General features: G+C 45.3%; 1 protein-coding gene across 5 annotated transcripts in view; it reads left to right on the forward strand.

Moving 5' to 3' along the window:
* Positions 1 to 17942, forward strand: part of LOC115461098 (probable E3 ubiquitin-protein ligase HERC6) — a 165510-nt gene that overhangs the window by 94021 nt on the left and 53547 nt on the right. For all 5 annotated transcript variants that reach the window (XM_030190673.1, XM_030190674.1, XM_030190675.1 and 2 more), the window contains one exon: positions 14358 to 14468. In XM_030190673.1, coding sequence (XP_030046533.1) covers positions 14358 to 14468 — 111 coding nt within the window. The remainder of the gene's footprint in view (positions 1 to 14357; positions 14469 to 17942) is intronic.

Consider the following 17942-nt stretch of genomic DNA (forward strand, 5'->3'; position numbering starts at 1 on the left):
TTCCTCTCGCCGTAGCTGGTCTAGCCGCTGTCCTACCATATACATGTGCCAGATTTCAGCTGGCATGGCACCCGGCCCTGCCAACGCACAGGCCGTTGTCCACAAGGAGACTGGTCTCCCCTCAGGAGAACTCTGCGAAGGCCGGTACTGTCTCCTCACTGATACCATCTGGTTGCTCTTGTGTTAGGTCAGGCATATCTGGTGTCTGAGGTCTGCTACCAGTCGCCATCAGCACACTGCTAGTCTCCTAATACTACCAAAAAAAAACTGAACAGGAAAAGGACCCTGTTACTGCTGCACTTGTTCACTGTGCTCTGTCTGGAGATTACAGATAGGAAAAAAAAATCTGAACCACTCAGTGAATGATGACCCTCATGCCACACACTGAGCCTGACAATCCCACCATGCTTCCACCAAAAAAGGACTAAAGGTCTGTCAGGAAAGGCCTAGCCTCCAGCTGGGGTTACCCCACGGCCACTTAGTCTATCCCTAGCATAGCTCAGGTCCACCTAAACCTGCTGTTGATGCTCTACACTAGCACCCTTCTCCCACCGAATGGGTCTCAACCGCCTCTGAGCGAGTCTCCTGCTCTCAAATTATCCCCAGTGATTTTTAGGTTACTGGAGGCCACATTCCCAGTGGTCCCACAGTTCCCAGAAAGCACTCACAGACCCAACACATAAACCACCAAGATTCTTACCAGTTCAGACAGGCAGAGGCAATAAACTGAAAACTGTTTGTCTTAAAAATATTGAACAATGAACAGAAAAAGAGCAATCAGCAAACAATAACAGGTAACTGAACTATGGATCAGTTATAAAACTACTTAAATATTCTTTTACTTTCTTAAAAGAACTTGGGGTGATCAGGAAATATGCTGCTCACAGATTATGAAATATAACTAATCACAGGGCTTCAGCAAAGAGATCTTTCTCTCTCTTTCCCCTGGCTGAAACTGGGGCAAAAGCCAGTACAGTCCAAGTGAAATTGAGTGCCTAGGCCAATCAGAGTCCAGAACAACAACTTTGAAAGTATACTGCAGACTGCCTTTCCAAAAGGCTAAAACAAAGAAAACAGCCTTGGTTCTGCAGCAGCTTCAAAACATAAACATGTACCACCTGCTGGCCAAACTAGAAAAATACACTTCAAGAATTAAGGCAGTTTTACAGGTTTAAAACAAACTGTTCTGTCACACAGGCCCTGTCAAATGGCCCAGCTAGACAGGAGAGGCAAAACAAAGATTTTCCACATCAGTCTGTTGAAATGGATCCCAATGACTGTGGCCCTGATCCAGGAGGACGATTTGGGTCCGGAGGTTCTGACACAACCTGAGCCCTTGCAAGTTCCATTTGGCAAGCAGCTTTCAGCCTCTCAAAAGCAATCTGGAACAGTTTGGCGCACCAGAACCAGGATGACTTCTCCAACATGCTAGACTGGACCCACCTTGCAACCTATGATCTCATCACCAAGCCAGGAGTGGTGGTCTGGCAGCACCCATACTGGATTCCAGAAGCCCATTGGCAAGCAGTGATGAAAGAGAATCCCCAGGTTTAGCATATCAGCTATTGAAGAATCCACCAGTATTTGGTCATTGCCCATGGTGCGTGCTAGTGCCTAAACCAGATAGGAGCTTCCAGTTCTGCATCAACTTCTGGAAAATGAATGTTGTTTCCAAACTGGAGACCTACCCGATGCTAAGGGTCAGCGAGCTCATCGAAAGGCTGGGAGGAGCCCATTTTATCATATTGACATTAGACTTGACCAAAGGGTATTAGCAGGTGCCCCTAACTCCAGCTTCCAAAGAAAAGACAGCCCTTGTGACTCCTCAAGGTCTATTCCAGTTCATCATACTGTTTCTTAGCCTTCATAGGGCTCCTATGACATTTCAACTTATTGTCGACTGCCTGCTAAAGCTGCATGATGGTTTTGCGGCTGCCTATTGCACAACATAGTCATTTATAGCAAAGACTGGTGGCCCACCTGATGCAGATGGAAGCGGTACTGGATAGTTTAAAGACAACTGGATTTACAGTGAATCTGAAGAAATGCTTCCTGGGAGGACAGGAGGTCTAGTACCTAGGGTACTCTGTCAGGCAAGGGCAAGTGAAACCCTACCAGAAGGTGGAAGTGATCATTCAAGTACCAGTACCCCAGACAAAGAAGCAGGTGCTTCTTTGTCTGGGGTACCGGCACTTGCACGATCACTTCCAATTCTGGGCTTATTGGGTACTACCGATGATTCATTCCAGGGTTTGCAGAGAAGGTAAAGCCACTGACCTCTGCCTGAGAAGGTGCACTGAATGTTGGAACTGGACACTGCTTTCCAGACCCTAAAGAAGGTCATCTGCTTAGAGCCGGTGTTGGTCTGGCCCTTTGTGGTATAAACGGATGCATCAGAGGTTGGGCTTGGGGCAGTCTAAGCCTAAGAACCTCATGGTGAAGAACGTCCTGTGGCCTACATCAGCCAGAAGCTGTTTCCTAGGAGGAGAGACTATACAGTGTTTTAAAAGGAGACCCTAGCTGTCAGTTGGCCTTGGAGACGTACCAGTATTATCTGCTGGGATGTCATCTTTTTGCTAGTCACAGACCACGAACCCCTAAAGTGGATGGCTCACCACAAGAAGACCAACGCCCACATCATTCGATAGTTTCTCAGCCTCCAGCCCTTTAGTTTTGAGGTTCAACACGGGTGAGCCAAGATCATGCCAGTGATCATTTTTTCACAGGATATGGAACCTGATGTTGCAGGTGCTCAACCGGGCATGATTGAGCTGAGGAGGAGGGAATATGAGAGAGTCTATAGGATGCTGCCACTTTCCCTTAAGGATACTCCGTCAGTGTATGAGCCACTTTGAAACCCATAGTCCTTCCCAAGGGAGGAAGTGACATGGGAGGGGTGGAGCCACAAGGGCATGACCCAGGAAGTATTAAAGCCCAGGGCACAGCTATGTTAAGGAGGCTCAGAGGGAAGTAGCGACACCCATCTGCATTTGCTTCCACCACCTATATGTGAACTGCAGCTACTAGAGCCAGGTAGGCGCAAGTTCAACTTGGAACCTTGCAACTTTAGATTCTGACCAAAATAACTGCTAGAAGCTACATTGGTTACTTTGGAGAATCAGGCCAGAGACTAGCTATACTGCCTTGCTGAGAGACTGTAACAAGCGCAGTGGACCTGCAAGGAGCAGGCCACTGGAGAACCTTGTTACATCTAAGAACATTTTGTTTTTCTCTGCCTCCACCTGTGAATGGAATAGGACCTCTACCTGATACTTTCCTTTACCTGCACCCATTATTTGGCTTCAGTTTGTTTCAAGTTTATTTAATATTTGCTATCCTGCCCATCAAACGTATGTCTAGGCAGCTTATAATAAATAGTTACATTAAGAGAAGAAATAAGGTAAAATAGTACATAATAAGAAAGAAATAACAGCACATATAGAAGGGAAAAATGGTGGAACTACAATATAAATAGGATAGGAGGAAGGGGGAGGAGAGTGGGAGAGTGCTGTAAAAACACTGTGCAGTCAATCATGTTCAATCTCTAAGGACAGTAAATAGTAAATTAGGAGTATGCATCTGAAAAAAGAAGTCTTAAGTTCTCATTTAAATGTTTGAAGTGAAGTTTGACAAAGAGACTGTAGCAGTTTATTCCAGTGTTCTGGTCCTTAAACTGAAAATATTGCTTTCCTAGTATGCTTATGTCAGACTTGTGAGTTCTTGTACCAAGTAGAGTGCTGCTGAGCCCAGTACTTGGACCAGGTTCTGCTTGGCGGCCGGTCAACCCCGGGTTTCACCTGCGCTGACTGCCGTTCCCCAGAGGTTGAGCCCCTAGGCGTGGGCGGCCCGCAGGACTTGTGAGATGGAGCTGGAAGCGGGGTGGTGAATGTATCGGCCAGGCAGGCAGCAGGCGAGAGAGTGATCCAGGTACAGGCAAAGTCAGTAGGCAGGCAGCAGGTCAAGAGAGTAATCCAGGCACAGGTAAAGTCAATAGGCAGGCAGCGGCAAATGAGTTAATCCAGGTACAGGCAAAGTCAGCAACGAGGGACAAGTAGATAAGAAGCAAACTACTGAGCAAGTAACACCTACCAAGGTAGAAGCCGAAGCATGGAGTCCAGGAAGAGCTCAGCTGATAAAGTGCTGGCGTCTGACATCAGCAGGGAGAAGGAGCACAGCCATAGGACAAGAGCAGGGGAAGGAGGAACCGGAAGACCAATAGGAGAGAAGCAAGGGAAGTCAGGCAGAGGGAGAGCAGACACAGGTGGGTGGAAGCAGAGCAATCAAAGAGCCTTAAAGCCAGGCAGAGAGAGAGCAGACACAGGTGTGTGGAAGCAAAGCAATTAAGGAGCCTCCAACCACCGCTCTCTGAACAAACCCAGAGAAGAACTACACACACATGGCTAAGGGCAGTGCCAGTTAAGTGTGCATGTCGATGGGACCCCGCGCAGCCCGAGGACGCCGCTTGTGTTGAGGTAGGGGACATGACAGTTTATGCATAATTTCCTGAAAAGATGGTATCACTAGCAGATTTTGAGAGGGTGATCGGAGTGACCGTTGAGTAGACTAAAGGATTAATAAACTGGAGAGTGAATTAATTAATTCATTGTAAATGTTTAGGTCTTTTTACCACCTCTCCAAATCTACATATACCAGTTACCCACAATTTGTAGAGATAAAAAAAACCAAGGCTGCCGTTTATGACAAAAGTAATTTATTTACTTACCAAGTATTGACACAATTAATATTTTCTCATGGGAGGATACATACTACTGTATACATATGCTCTCTGTATCAATCACTTCAACATACTGAACTGAAACAGCTATTTTTATACACTTGTGTTTAACAATGATTTACAAGGCTTCAGCAAGCTATCTTACTCGGGATCATTTGGTCTTTTTCAAAACTATCTGGTTTCCCTCACCTGCTAAACCAAATTCTCATGTTTGTTTATGCTTCCTCCTTTCCCAGGCCTCTTTGCCTGTAAAGATATATCAGATCATAAGTTCCTAGACCTCACGATTTATGGCCTTTGCCCTTTGACTCTACTCCAGGGTGTGTTTATTATCTACAAGAGATGATGGTTCACCGGACATGTGGGTCTTGTAGATTAACAGTAGGATCTTATAGTTAATGCAGTAGGGTAAAGGAAGCCAGTGGGCAGTTTTCAAAAGAGGGATAATGTGATCAAATTTCTTTTTTTCCAGTGATTAATGGCAGTGTCTTGAACTATTTGTAAATGTTTATCAATAGTTTTAAGGCCCAGATATAGTGAATTACAGTAATCTAGTATGTTGCAGTTAGGAAACGAGTTAAGAATAGGATGTGCAATAGTGTCATGTGATGAGTTGGAAAAAAGTACACATCTTGATTTCTCAGGATTGAGAATTAGTCTATTTCCTCCAATTGAGATTGTGGATCATTTGGGTGTCAGATCAGCATAATGTAATAACTGAATATCATCTACATGCACAAGCTGTAAATCCTAGAAATTGGGTGAGTGGGAGAATTGGTGCCAGAAAGTTGAAAGGATCGATCCTTCTGGGACTATGGCAGAGATTTTTTATCTTGATATCCAACTATATATGAATGTTGGGAAAGATAAGATTTAAACCATTCAAGAGCTAAATCCCTAATCCTATCTGATGAAGTCTATCTAGAAGCAGAGTATGGTCAACTAGGTCAAATGCTGCTGACAATCTAGTGACAGTGGACGATCTGTTGTGATCCAACTGATGGCGAATTGATGTAATAATACCACGTAAAGCAGTTTCAGTGCGATGGAGTAGTGTAAATCCTGTTTGGTTGGGGTGAAGCATGTTTGTTTTAGTGAGGAAGTTTTGAAGATGAGTGTGAATGATTTTTTTCAGTTTTAATGAGAAAAGGAAGATTTGCAACAGGACAATAATTTCCTTTATCAGAAACATTCACATTACCACAAGCTGCAGAAGAGAATGTAATAGTTTATATTCAAGTCTGAGTCTTGTAGGTGGGGCACAAGCTCTTTTCATGTGACGTACCTATAACATCCACAAGCACTTAATCAGATATTGCCCCAACCTCCCTGAGACTAATGCAAGGATTGCCCTGGCAGGCTAGTGAATGGGGAACCAAGGGGGGGCTGCTTCCATTCCATCTGGCTCCAGGGTTCAAAAGAGTGGCTATGACCTTAGTGGTAGTTTCATGGTACTACCACTAGAGTTCAACCAGATATATAAAGGCAGTCTCTCCTTATATGGTAGGTTGACCCCTAGTGGTAGCGCAAGATGACCCCAATGGGTCATAACTGCCATTTTAAACCCTGGAGTAAGGGAGGGTGGGAATGGAGGGAGAATGCTCATGCCCTGATCCACTAGACTAATCCAGGCATGAGCCCTGAGGAAGTCAAATGGGTCATGGTATGTTTTAGGAGGGATAATGGGAGTACTTAATCTTAGAGGATGCTTGGTTTTGGGGGGGTGGGGGGCTTGATCAATAAGGGGTTTACTTCAGGGAGTTTGATTCAGGAGGGAGCTTAGCTCAGAGGGCTATATGCTTCAGGGGGATACTCTGCCGGGGGGGAGGGGGTAAGGTTTTGCTGGGTTTAACAGTGCTGGGGCCCATGTTAAATGCTTCAGCAGCCTGCCAAGGCTCTACCCCATATGGTAAATGCAGAGCAGATGTTGCGCATGCCCGTTGCATCTACCACAGACTTTTGCACTTCACATTAAATTTTGTATTTAAGGTGCAAGAAGTACAAAAACGTATTGCAGTTTAATCACTGATTTGATATACTGCCTTTCTGTGGTATGGCCAAAGCAGTTACGTTTATTATATGCATTTACTTTCTCTGTCCCTAGTGGGCGCGCAATCTTAGTTTTGTACCTGGGACAATGGAGGATTAAGTGACTTGCCCAGGATCACGTGGAGGGGCATAATCCAAAAGGGGTGCCCAAGCTTTCCTGAGGATGTCCTCACAGGGCGTCCCGGTGAAGGGGCAGGGAAACCCGTATTATCGAAACAAGATGGGCGTCCATCTTTCGTTTCGATAATACGGTCGGGGACGCCCAAATTGCAAAATTTAGGTCGACCTTAGAGATGGTCATCCCCGATTTTTGGTGATAACGGAAACCAAGGACGCCCATCTCAGAAACGACCAAATCCAAGCCATTTGGTCATGGGAGGAGCCAGTATTTGTAGTGCACTGGTCCCCCTGACATGCCAGGACACCAACCGGGCACCCTAGGGGACACTGCAGTGGACTTCAGAAATTGCTCCCAGGTTTATAGCTCCCTTACCTTGTGTGCTGAGCCCCCAAGCCTCCCCCCAAAACCCACTCTCCACAACTGTACACTACCATAGCCCTTGTGGGTGAAGGGGGGCACCTACATGTGGGTACAGTGGGTTTCTGGTGGGTTTCGAAGGGCTCACATTTACCACCACAAGTGTAACAGGTGGGGCGGGGGGAATGGCCCTGGGTCTGCCTGCCTGAAGTGCACTGCACCCACTAAAACTGCTCCAGGGACCTGCTTACTGCTTTTATGGAGCTGGGTATGATATTTGAGGCTGGCATAGAGCCTGGAAAAAATATTTTTTTAACTTTCTTTTTTGAGGGTGGGAGGGGGTTAGTGACCACTGGGGGTAGTAAGGGGAGGTCATCCCCGATTCCTTCCGGTGGTCATCTGGTCATTTAGGGCACATTTTTGTGGCTTGGTCGTAAGAAAAAAAGGACCAGGTAAAGTCGTCCAAGTGTTCGTCAGGGACGCCCTTCTTTTTTCCATTATTGGTCAAGGATGCCCATGTGTTAGGCACGCCCCAGTCCCACCTTCGCTACGTCTCTGACACGCTCCCGTGAACTTTGGTCGTCTCCGCGACGGAAAGCAGTTGAGGACGCCCAAAATCGGCTTTCGATTATGTCGATTTGGGCGACCCTATGAAAAGGACGCCTATCTTGCGATTTGTGTCGAAAGATGGACGTCCTTCTCTTTCGAAAATAAGCCTGATAGAGTCACAATGGGAGCTGAACCCAGTTCCCCAGCTTCTCAGCCCACTATGCTAACCATTAGGCTACTTCTCTACTCTGCTCCATAGTACTACTACTACTTAACATTTCTTAAGTGCTACTAGGGTTACGCAGCGCTGTACAATTAAACATAGAAGGACAGTCCCTGCTCAAAGAGCTTACAATCTAAAGGAGAAGTGAACAGTCAGTCCGATAGTGGCAGTCAAATTGGGGCAGTCTGGTAAGAGGTGCCGAATGCAGCATTGAAGAGGTGGGCTTTAAGCAAAGACTTGAAGATGGGCAGGGCGGGGGCTTGGCGTAAGGGCTCAGGAAGTTTGTTCCAAGCATAGGGTGAGGCGAGGCAGAAAGAGCGGAGCCTGTTGTTGGCGGTGGTGGAGAAGGGTACTGAGAGGAGGGATTTGTACTGTGAACGGAGGTCACGGGCGGGAACATAAGGGGAGATGAGGGTAGAGAGGGGCAGCAGAACGAGTGCATTTGTAGGTAAGAAGGAGAAGCTTGAACTGAATGCGGTATCTGATTGGAAGCCAGTGAAAGTGACCTGAGGAGAGGGGTGATATGAGTTTATCGGTTCTGGCGGAATATAAGATGTGCAGCAGAGTTCTGAACAGATTGAAGGGGGGATAGATGGCTAAGTGGGAGGCCGGTGAGGAGTAAGTTGCAGTAGTCTAGGCGAGAGGTAATAAGAGCGTGGACGAGAGTTTGGGTGGTATGTTCAGAGAGGAAAGGGCGAATTTTGCTGATGTTAAAGAGGAAGAAGCGACAGGTCTTGGCTATCTGCTGGATATGCGCAGAGAAGGAGAGGGAGGAGTCAAAGATGACTCCGAGGTTGCGGGCAGATGAGACGGGGAGGATGAGGGTGTTATCAACTGAGAGAGTGGAGGAAGAGAAGTGGGTTTTGGTGGAAAAACGATGAGCTCGGTCTTGGACATGTTCAGTTTCAGGTGGCGGTTGGACATTCAGGCAGCAATGTCGGATAAGCAGGCTGATACCTTTGCCTGGGTCTCTGCGGTGATGTCTGGTGTGAAGAGATACAGCTGGGTGTCATCAGCATAGAGATGATACTGGAAACCATGAGATGAGATCAGGGAGCCCAGGGAAGAGGTGTAGATTGAGAAGAGAAGGGGTCCAAGGACAGATCCCTGGGGAACACCAACAGATAGCGGGATGGGGGTGGAGGAAGATCCCTGAGAGTGAACACTGAAGGTGCGGTGGGAGAGATAGGAGGAGAACCAGGAGAGGACAGAGCCCTGGAACCCAAATGAGGACAGTGTGGCAAGTAGTAAATCATGATTGACAGTGTCAAAAGCGACGGATAGATCAAGGAGGATGAGGATGGAATAGTGGCCTCTGGATTTGGCAAGAAACAGGTCATTACAGACTTTAGAGAGTACAGCATTACTTCATGATTCTTTGCACCATGGTTTTTAATAGATCAGCAGGTTGAGTGGAGGCCAAGTTAGTGATAAAGTTATGTTAATGCAAGTTCTTTTTTTGACATCCTAGCAGTTATATTTGGATTAATTACTACTCAAATACTTAAGGATACTATAAATTTAAAAAGTATTAGAAGCAGAGGCCTGCCCCGTGATTCAGGACAGCCTCCACGTGAAGACTGTGGCTGCAATAACTAGGTTAAATATTCTGAGAGGAGAAAGAAAGCAGAGGAGAAGGTTCTTGGGATAACTGTGAATGAAGGTTCTTGGTGTCATAACCCAATAGAGGCCTATTCTGTTTATTCTAGAAACCTAAAGGTGCTGAAAGTAAATACACTACTTATCACAAATCAACTCCACCCATATTACAACTGTCTCTGAAAAGAAAACCCCCTCATTATCACAGGAATCCGCAGTCTTCTACTCACCAGCTAAGGATTACTGCTCTAATAATAAGAATCACAGCCAACATATCCTTAGGCTGCTGTTCTCACTATATCACACCTGTTCATACCCATTTCAACCAATCAGGATGACTTTTATTCTCTGTAATAATTGTGGTGCTTTAGTTTCAAGACCAATTATCTGGAGACTTAAGGCTTGTCCTATCTGTCTGCAGCTCACTAGATTAAAACACGAGCTTAGTAAAGTAAAACAGGAACTAGATGCACTTAAAGCAGCATCTAGCGCTGCACAATATCATACTGCACAGAATCATACCAAATTATCACCACTACCACAAAGGATAAAACCACCTAAGAATAGATGGATCATGGTAGGCTCAGGCAGACTTCGTTATGTGACAAGAAATCATCTGACCTCACAAGTGTTGCCCTACAAAATTCTTTTACTCCATTACAGCACTGTGATGTTCTTGAAAACAATGGAAGCCAAAGAAAAAAACAATAAAAGTGGAACAAAAAGATATGAAGGTACCCAAAGAGAAAAGAAACCCCCAAATCACTAATGTTGAAACGCATACCAGGAAAAGTAGATGGAAAGCGATGACCACAAATGCTCGCAGTCTAAGCAATAAAGTTCATGACCTTCAGGCCCTGATGTTGGAGGCAGACTCGGATGTTGTTGCAATCACGGAGACGTGGCTCAATGGTTCCCATGAATGGGATGCAAACATACCAGGCTATAATCTATTTAGGAAGGATAGAGAGGGTCGTAAAGGTGGAGGAGTAGCTCTGTATGTGAGGAATGATATCACAGCGATTGAAATGACAGGGACCTGGGGAAAGGAAGAAGCGATATGGATCATCTTAGAAAGAGATGATAGAACCTCTGTCCACGTGGGTGTTGTCTACAGACCTCCGACACAATTGGAGGAATTAGATAAAGACCTGATCGCAGATATTCAAAAGTTGGGAAGCAAGAGAGAGGTGCTGTTGCTGGGAGATTTCAATCTGCCAGATGTAGATTGGAAGGTTCCGTCTGCGGAATTGGAAAGAAGTAGAGGGATCGTGGATGCTTTCCAAAGTGTTTTGCTCAGACAAATGTTGATGGGACCCACGAGGGAGGTAGTGACACTGGATCTGGTGCTCACAAATGGGGATAGCGTGTCAAATATCCGAGTGGGTGCCCACCTGGGCGGCAGTGACCATCAAACGGTTTGGTTTGATATAACAGCTAAAGTGGAGAGCGGCCACTCAAAACTCAAAGTCCTGGATTTCAAGCGTGCTGACTTTAGTAAAATGGGGGAATACCTGAGGAAGGATATGATGGGCTGGGAGGAAGTACAAGAAGTGGAAGGACAGTGGTCCAGGCTGAAAGAAGCTATAAATAGGGCCACGAACCTTTATGTAAGGAAAGTAAATAAAAGCAAGAGAAAAAGGAAACCGATATGGTTCTCCAAGCAAGTGGTTGAGAAAATAAAGGCTAAACAGTTGGCATTCCAGAAATACAGAAAAACTCAAGAAAAGGAACACAAGGAGGAATACCGGATGAAACTGAAAGAAGCAGAGAGAGATACATCTGGCGAAAGCGCAAGCGGAAGAACAAATGGCTAGAAATGTAAGGAGGGGTGACAAAAATTTCTTCAGGTATATTAGTGAATGGAGAATGACTAAAAAGGGAATTGTGTGACTAAAAGATACTGCGAACCGCTATGTGGAAAATGATGAAGAAAATGCAAATTTGCTAAATAGATACTTTTGTTCTGTTTTCACAGAAGAAAATCCTGGAGAAGGACCGCGATGGACTGGAAATAGTACAAATGAGAATGAAGTGGATAGAGCACCGTTCACGGAAGAAAGTGTGTATCAACAACTTGAAAAGCTAAAGGTGGACAAAGCCATGGGACCGGACGGGATCCACCCCAGGATATTGAGGGAGCTCAGAGAGGTTTTGGCTTGCCCTCTTAAAGATTTGTTTAATATATCCTTGCAGACGGGAGAGGTTCCGAGGGATTGGAGAACGGTGGAGGTGGTCCCTCTTCACAAAAGTGGTGATAGGGAAGAAGCTGGAAACTACAGGCCGGTAAGCCTCACTTCGGTTATTGGAAAAGTAATGGAAGCAATGCTGAAGGAAAGGATAGTGAATTTCCTGGAAGCCAATAAGTTGCAAGATCCGAGACAACATGGTTTTACCAAAGGGAAATCGTGCCAAACAAATCTCATTGAGTTCTTTGATTGGGTGACAGGAGAATTGAATCAGGGAGGAGCTATAGACGTAATCTACTTAGATTTCAGCAAAGCTTTTGACACAGTTCCCCACAGGAGGCTCTTAAATAAACTGGATGGGCTGAAGATAGGACCCGAAATGGTGAACTGGATTAGGAACTGGTTGACGGACAGATGCCAGAGGGTGGTGGAGAATGGAATTCGCTCGGAGGAGGGAAAGGTGAGTAGTGGAGTGCCTCAGGGATCGGTGCTGGGTCAGATTCTGTTCAATATATTTGTGAGTGACATTGCCAAAGAGTTAGAAGGTAAAGTTTGCCTATTTGCGGATGATACTAAGATCTGTAACGGAGTGGAAAACATGAAAAAGGATCTGAGGAAGCTAGAAGAATGGTCTAAGGTTTGGCAACTAAAAATTCAATACGAAGAAATGCAAAGTGATGCACTTAGGGAATAGAAATCCACGGGAGACGTATGTGTTAGGTGACGAGAGTCTGATAGGTACGGACGGAGAGAGGGATCTTGGGGTGATAGTATCTGAGGATTTGAAGGCGACGAAACAGTGTGACAAGGCGGTGGCCGTAGCTAGAAGGTTGTTAGGTTGTATAAAGAGAGGTGTGACCAGCAGAAGAAAGGGGGTGTTGATGCCCCTGTATAAGTCGTTGGTGAGGCCCCACCTGGAGTATTGTGTTCAGTTTTGGAGGCCATATCTTGTTAAGGATGTAAAAAGAATTGAAGCGGTGCAAAGAAAAGCTACGAGAATGGTATGGGATTTGCGTTACAAAACGTATGAGGAGAGACTTTCTGAACTAAACATGTATACTCTGGAGGAAAGGAGAAGCAGGGGTGATATGATACAGATTTTCAAATATTTGAAAGGTATTAATCCGCAAACGAACCTTTTCCGGAGATGGGAAGGTGGTAGAACGAGAGGACATGAAATGAGATTGAAGGGGGGCAGACTCAAGAAAAATGTTAGGAAGTATTTTTTCACGGAGAGAGTAGTGGATGCTTGGAATGCTCTCACGCGGGAGGTGGTGGAAATGAAAACGGTAACGGAATTCAAACATGCGTGGGATAAGCATAAAGGAATCCTGTGCAGAAGGAATGGATCCTCAGGAGCTTAGTCAAGATCGGGAGGCGGGGATGGTGGTTGGGAGGCGGGGCTAGTGCTGGGCAGACTTATATGGTCTGTGCCGGGGCTGGTGGTTGGGAGGCGGGGATAGTGCTGGGCAGACTTATACGGTCTGTGCCAGAGCCGGTGGTGGGAGGCAGGGATAGTGCTGGGCAGACTTATACGGTCTGTGCCAGAGCTGGTGGTGGGAGGCGGGGCTGGTGGTTGGGAGGCGGGGATAGTGCTGGGCAGACTTATACGGTCTGTGCCCTGAAGAACACAAGTACAAATCAAAGTAGGGTATACACAAAATTAGCACATATGAGTTATCTTGTTAGGTAGACTGGATGGACTGTGCAGGTCTTTTTCTGCCGTCATCTACTATGTTACTATGTTACTTTGACAGGTGAAAAACTGAAATAAAATATTGCTACAATTAAGTGTTTCAATAGCAAAACATTCTGTAGAGAATAATCTTCCAGAGTTCAAGGACTACAAGTCATACATCTTATATCCTTCAATGCACTGAACTATGGGTTATGATTAAATTCTTGATATACTACCTTTCTGTTTTACAGTCAAGTGATTTATATATTATATACAGGTACTTTCTGTGGCCCTACTGGGCTCCCAATCTAAGTTTTGTTCCTGGGGCAATGGAGGGTAAGTGACTTGCCCAAGGTCACAAGGAGCTGGAATGGGAATTGAATTCAGCTCTCCCAATTCTCAGCCCACTGTATTAATAATAATAATCATCATCATCCTCATTCATGATAGATTTTCTAGATGTTAAACATCCATAGCTATCCCAGTATGTTTATAATACTGTATTGTAAAATTGGGTTCTTACAACAAATTACTTTCTTATTCATTATTCTTTATATCTCCTATACTGTTTATTGTAAACCACATTGAACTCAAACTTGTTTGGGATAATGTGGGATTTAAATGTCACAAATAAATAAAATAACCTCTTCCATGACTATTGGAGTGAAATGTATCCCCTTTTCCTGGTTCCATTCCACTCCCAATCCATACTTTTCCCATGACTACTTGTAATCCCACTTTCACAAGATGGTGGAATTACAAACATTCTACTGGTAGGTATACTGCATTACATGGATTGTCAGAGTTGTGACACAGTATAATTTTTCTTACATATAGAACCATTCTCTCTTTTCCAGGATTCTCGGGAAGAGGATAAATGTCCAGTCATAGTTTGCCGCTTTCCTTTTGTACTCAATTGGTTTGCCAAGATTCGTGTATTGCACTCAGATTCATTAATCAGAAAACAGGTGAGACTTATGGGCGTTGTGACATTTTAAATGCACTACACCTACTCTTTGCATTTTTTTGTTTTCATTATTTTGCAGTAGAAAACAATATTGTGCTTTACGTATCTGATCTTAACTTAGACTGCTAGGGCTGAGCTTTCAGAGCATTCAGTTCATTAATGTGCCTTAAAAATTTAGTGTCAACTAAATTAATTTAATGTTCATTAACCTACAAATTAATGTGCATTAAGGGGTCCTTATACTAAGCTGTGCCAAAAGTGACCTTAGCACACCCTTATGCAGGTCTTTTTCATGTGCTAAAGCCATTTTTCGTCACAGCTGAAAAATGGCCGGATTTCAATTTAATGGCCATGTGCCAATGTTGCCATTAGTGCATAGCCATTGTTTATAGTGGAGTCCATGGTTATATGGTCCCCTTTTATAACCACCTAGCCTCAGAGAAGGCTTTAATATGTGGGAATTCTTTCTCTGATCCTTCTACTTACCATAAGAAATATACGACCCCAAGACACAGTGAACCAGCCACCCCCGAGATATGGGGTGACAGAGAAGACAGAGGCTATGTTTTGTCGAAGGGAAAAGTCTTTATTCCTTACCAGTTTAGGTAACAACAAAGCAATTAGGCATCAATTCCCTCCCAAATCATGCAGTTTGCAACTTCAGCTAATTTCTGTCTGTCTTCATTGTTGACATAAAATGGAACACACTATCTGAATGTTATGGAACACAGCATCTTATAACAAGTCCAAGGTTTCTTTTACAGGAGATTGTAGCCGTCATTTTGCCACAGGAATTTCTCCAAGACCCAGGTCTTATCATTGTTTTTGTCTAGTAACCGCAACACATCTTCGCTTTCAAACTGTGTACATTCTTAGTGTCCTTGTGATCATAGGCGTAGTTTGACTGTTTCATTTGGGGGGGCAAAGAATGGGCGGCGCATATTAGCATATCATTTGCATACATAAATATGCAAATGAATATGCTAATATGGAGGAAGGAAATGAAATTTACAGGCAAAATATCACAGATGCACATTTCAAAAAGTTGACACATTTCAATTAATAAATTATGAATAAAATACTTTTATTTACCTTTGTTGTCTGATCATTTAGTTTTTCTATTCGCTTTGATCCCAGTGTCTTCTGTTTTATGCAGTGTCTTCTTTCCAGTAGGCTTCCCTCTGCTCCCCACCCTCCCAGTCCCATCCATCTCTTGCTCCTTCCCTCTGCTCCCCAACCCTCCCAGTTCCATCCATCTTCTGTTCCTTCCCTCTGCTCACCATTTCTCCGTCCCATCCATCTTCTGCTCCTTCCCTCTGCTGTGCCTGACCTCTCCCAATCCCATCCATCTCCTGGTCCATCCCTCTGCTCCCCACCCCTCGCAGTCCCATCCATCTCTTGCTCCTTCCCTCTGCTTCCCACCCCTCCCAGTCCCATTCATCTCCTGCTCCTTCCCTCTGCTTCCCACCCCTCCCAGTCCCATCCATCTCTTGCTCCTTCCCTCTGCTTCCCACCCCTCCCAGTCCCATCCATCTTTTGCTCCTTCCCTCTGCTTCCCACCCCTCCCAGTCCCATTCATCTCCTGCTCCTTCCCTCTGCTTCCCACCCCTCCCAGTCCCATTCATCTCCTGCTCCTTCCCTCTGCTTCCCACCCCTCCCAGTCCCATCCATCTCCTGCTCCTTCCCTCTGCGTCCCACCCCTCCCAGTCCCATTCATTTCTTGCTCCTTCCCTCTGCTTCCCACCCCTCCCAGTCCCATTCATTTCTTGCTCCTTCCCTCTGCTTCCCACCCCTCCCAGTCCCATTCATCTCCTGCTCCTTCCCTCTGCTTCCCACCCCTCCCAGTCCCATCCATCTCTTGCTCCTTCCCTCTGCTTCCCACCCCTCCCAGTCCCATTCATTTCTTGCTCCTTCCCTCTGCTTCCCACCCCTCCCAGTCCCATCCATCTTTTGCTCCTTCCCTCTGCTTCCCACCCCTCCCAGTCCCATCCATCTTTTGCTCCTTCCCTCTGCTTCCCACCCCTCCCAGTCCCTATGCGGGAACAGGAACTTCAAGAGAAGGCTTCGGGGCAGAGCCAAAGGCAGCGTGTACAACGCTACCGCTGCCAGAAACGCTGGAAGACTGCTGCCTGCGCCGGAGGGAGGGAGGGAGAGAGAGGGGTAGACGGACACGCTCCTCTCGGTCCGCTTGGCTTCCCTGCCCTCTCTGTCTGCGTCCCGCCCGAAAGGAAATGACGTCAGAGGAAGGCGGGACGCAGATAGAGAGGGCAGGGAAGCCAAGCGGACCGAGAGGAGCGCGTGCCTGTATGTAGTTTTTTTTTTTTTTTAAACTAATGGCGCGGCGGCGCCTCGCGTCGTCTGGGGGGGCATTGCCCCCCCTCGCCCCCCCCAGTCTACGCCTATGCTTGTGATGTAGAGTCAGTGGCACCAACTCTGTCAGGGAGAGGAAGAGCGCTCCTTGCTGGATCAGCATGACCTCGAATTCACAGCTTTCAGCAGAAAGTACAGAAAGATGCAGCTCTTAGGCATTTTAAGTTTGAGCCTTTAGCTATGCAGTTCATGGGTCATAACTGACTTGTCAGTGGTCTGAAAAGTGCAAATGAATTCATTCCCCTCTTGATGATTGTGAAATCATCACCTGTACAGATAATAATCCGCAGGGTGCCCATTCGATATCCATCGATGAAGGGTACAACCGTTGGAAAAGGAAGGAACCCAAACTAAACCTATCTATGCCTGGGGAGCTGAAATAAGCTCTAGAAGGATAAACTCATGTAACAAATCAGTACTTTTCTTGGTTTAGCCACTTAAGATAAATGTAAACATTCAATTTCATAAAGACAAGATTCAAAATGGGTGAAACAGGTACAAAAAACAAAAAATATATGTATAAAAGAAGAATATATATAATATTTCAACTAAAAGCAGTATGAGCAGAATAAATGTCTTCCTGAAGGAGGTATACTTGCGTTACAGGCAGTAAATGTTCTAACAATAATAAAATGAATAAAGTCAACAGCAATAGGCCCACACAACATTCATGAAGAAAATATATTTTGTCTTGTACTGAAAGTAGTAGCAAGAAATTTAAAGAGAAGCCCACGAACACAGGGGGCTTGTCATGAGTAAAAGTGGGCCATGAACAATTAAAACTATGGTGGCATATGTCTTACACAAGGACAGAAACCTGAAAACCAAGCATCAGTAGAAAAAACAACAGGAACAGCATTAGCATACGGAATAGTAAATCAAAAAATTTCAACAGGTCATATGGAATTTTCTGAAGCCACTTAGCATTAGTTGCGGCCTGCAAGCCAGGAGTAAAGAAAGAAACTGCACCAAGTTCAGTGAAAGAAAACAAAATTTAGCAGGAATAGAAAATCAAGCGTACAGGTACCAGAAGTATTCCCAAGAAGATATGGGTGTAAATGAGTGTAACAATGCCAGAAAATATCCATAGAAGGAAAAACAGCAT

Source organism: Microcaecilia unicolor, chromosome 2, assembly GCF_901765095.1.
Source record: "Microcaecilia unicolor chromosome 2, aMicUni1.1, whole genome shotgun sequence".
Classification (NCBI taxonomy): domain Eukaryota; kingdom Metazoa; phylum Chordata; class Amphibia; order Gymnophiona; family Siphonopidae; genus Microcaecilia; species Microcaecilia unicolor.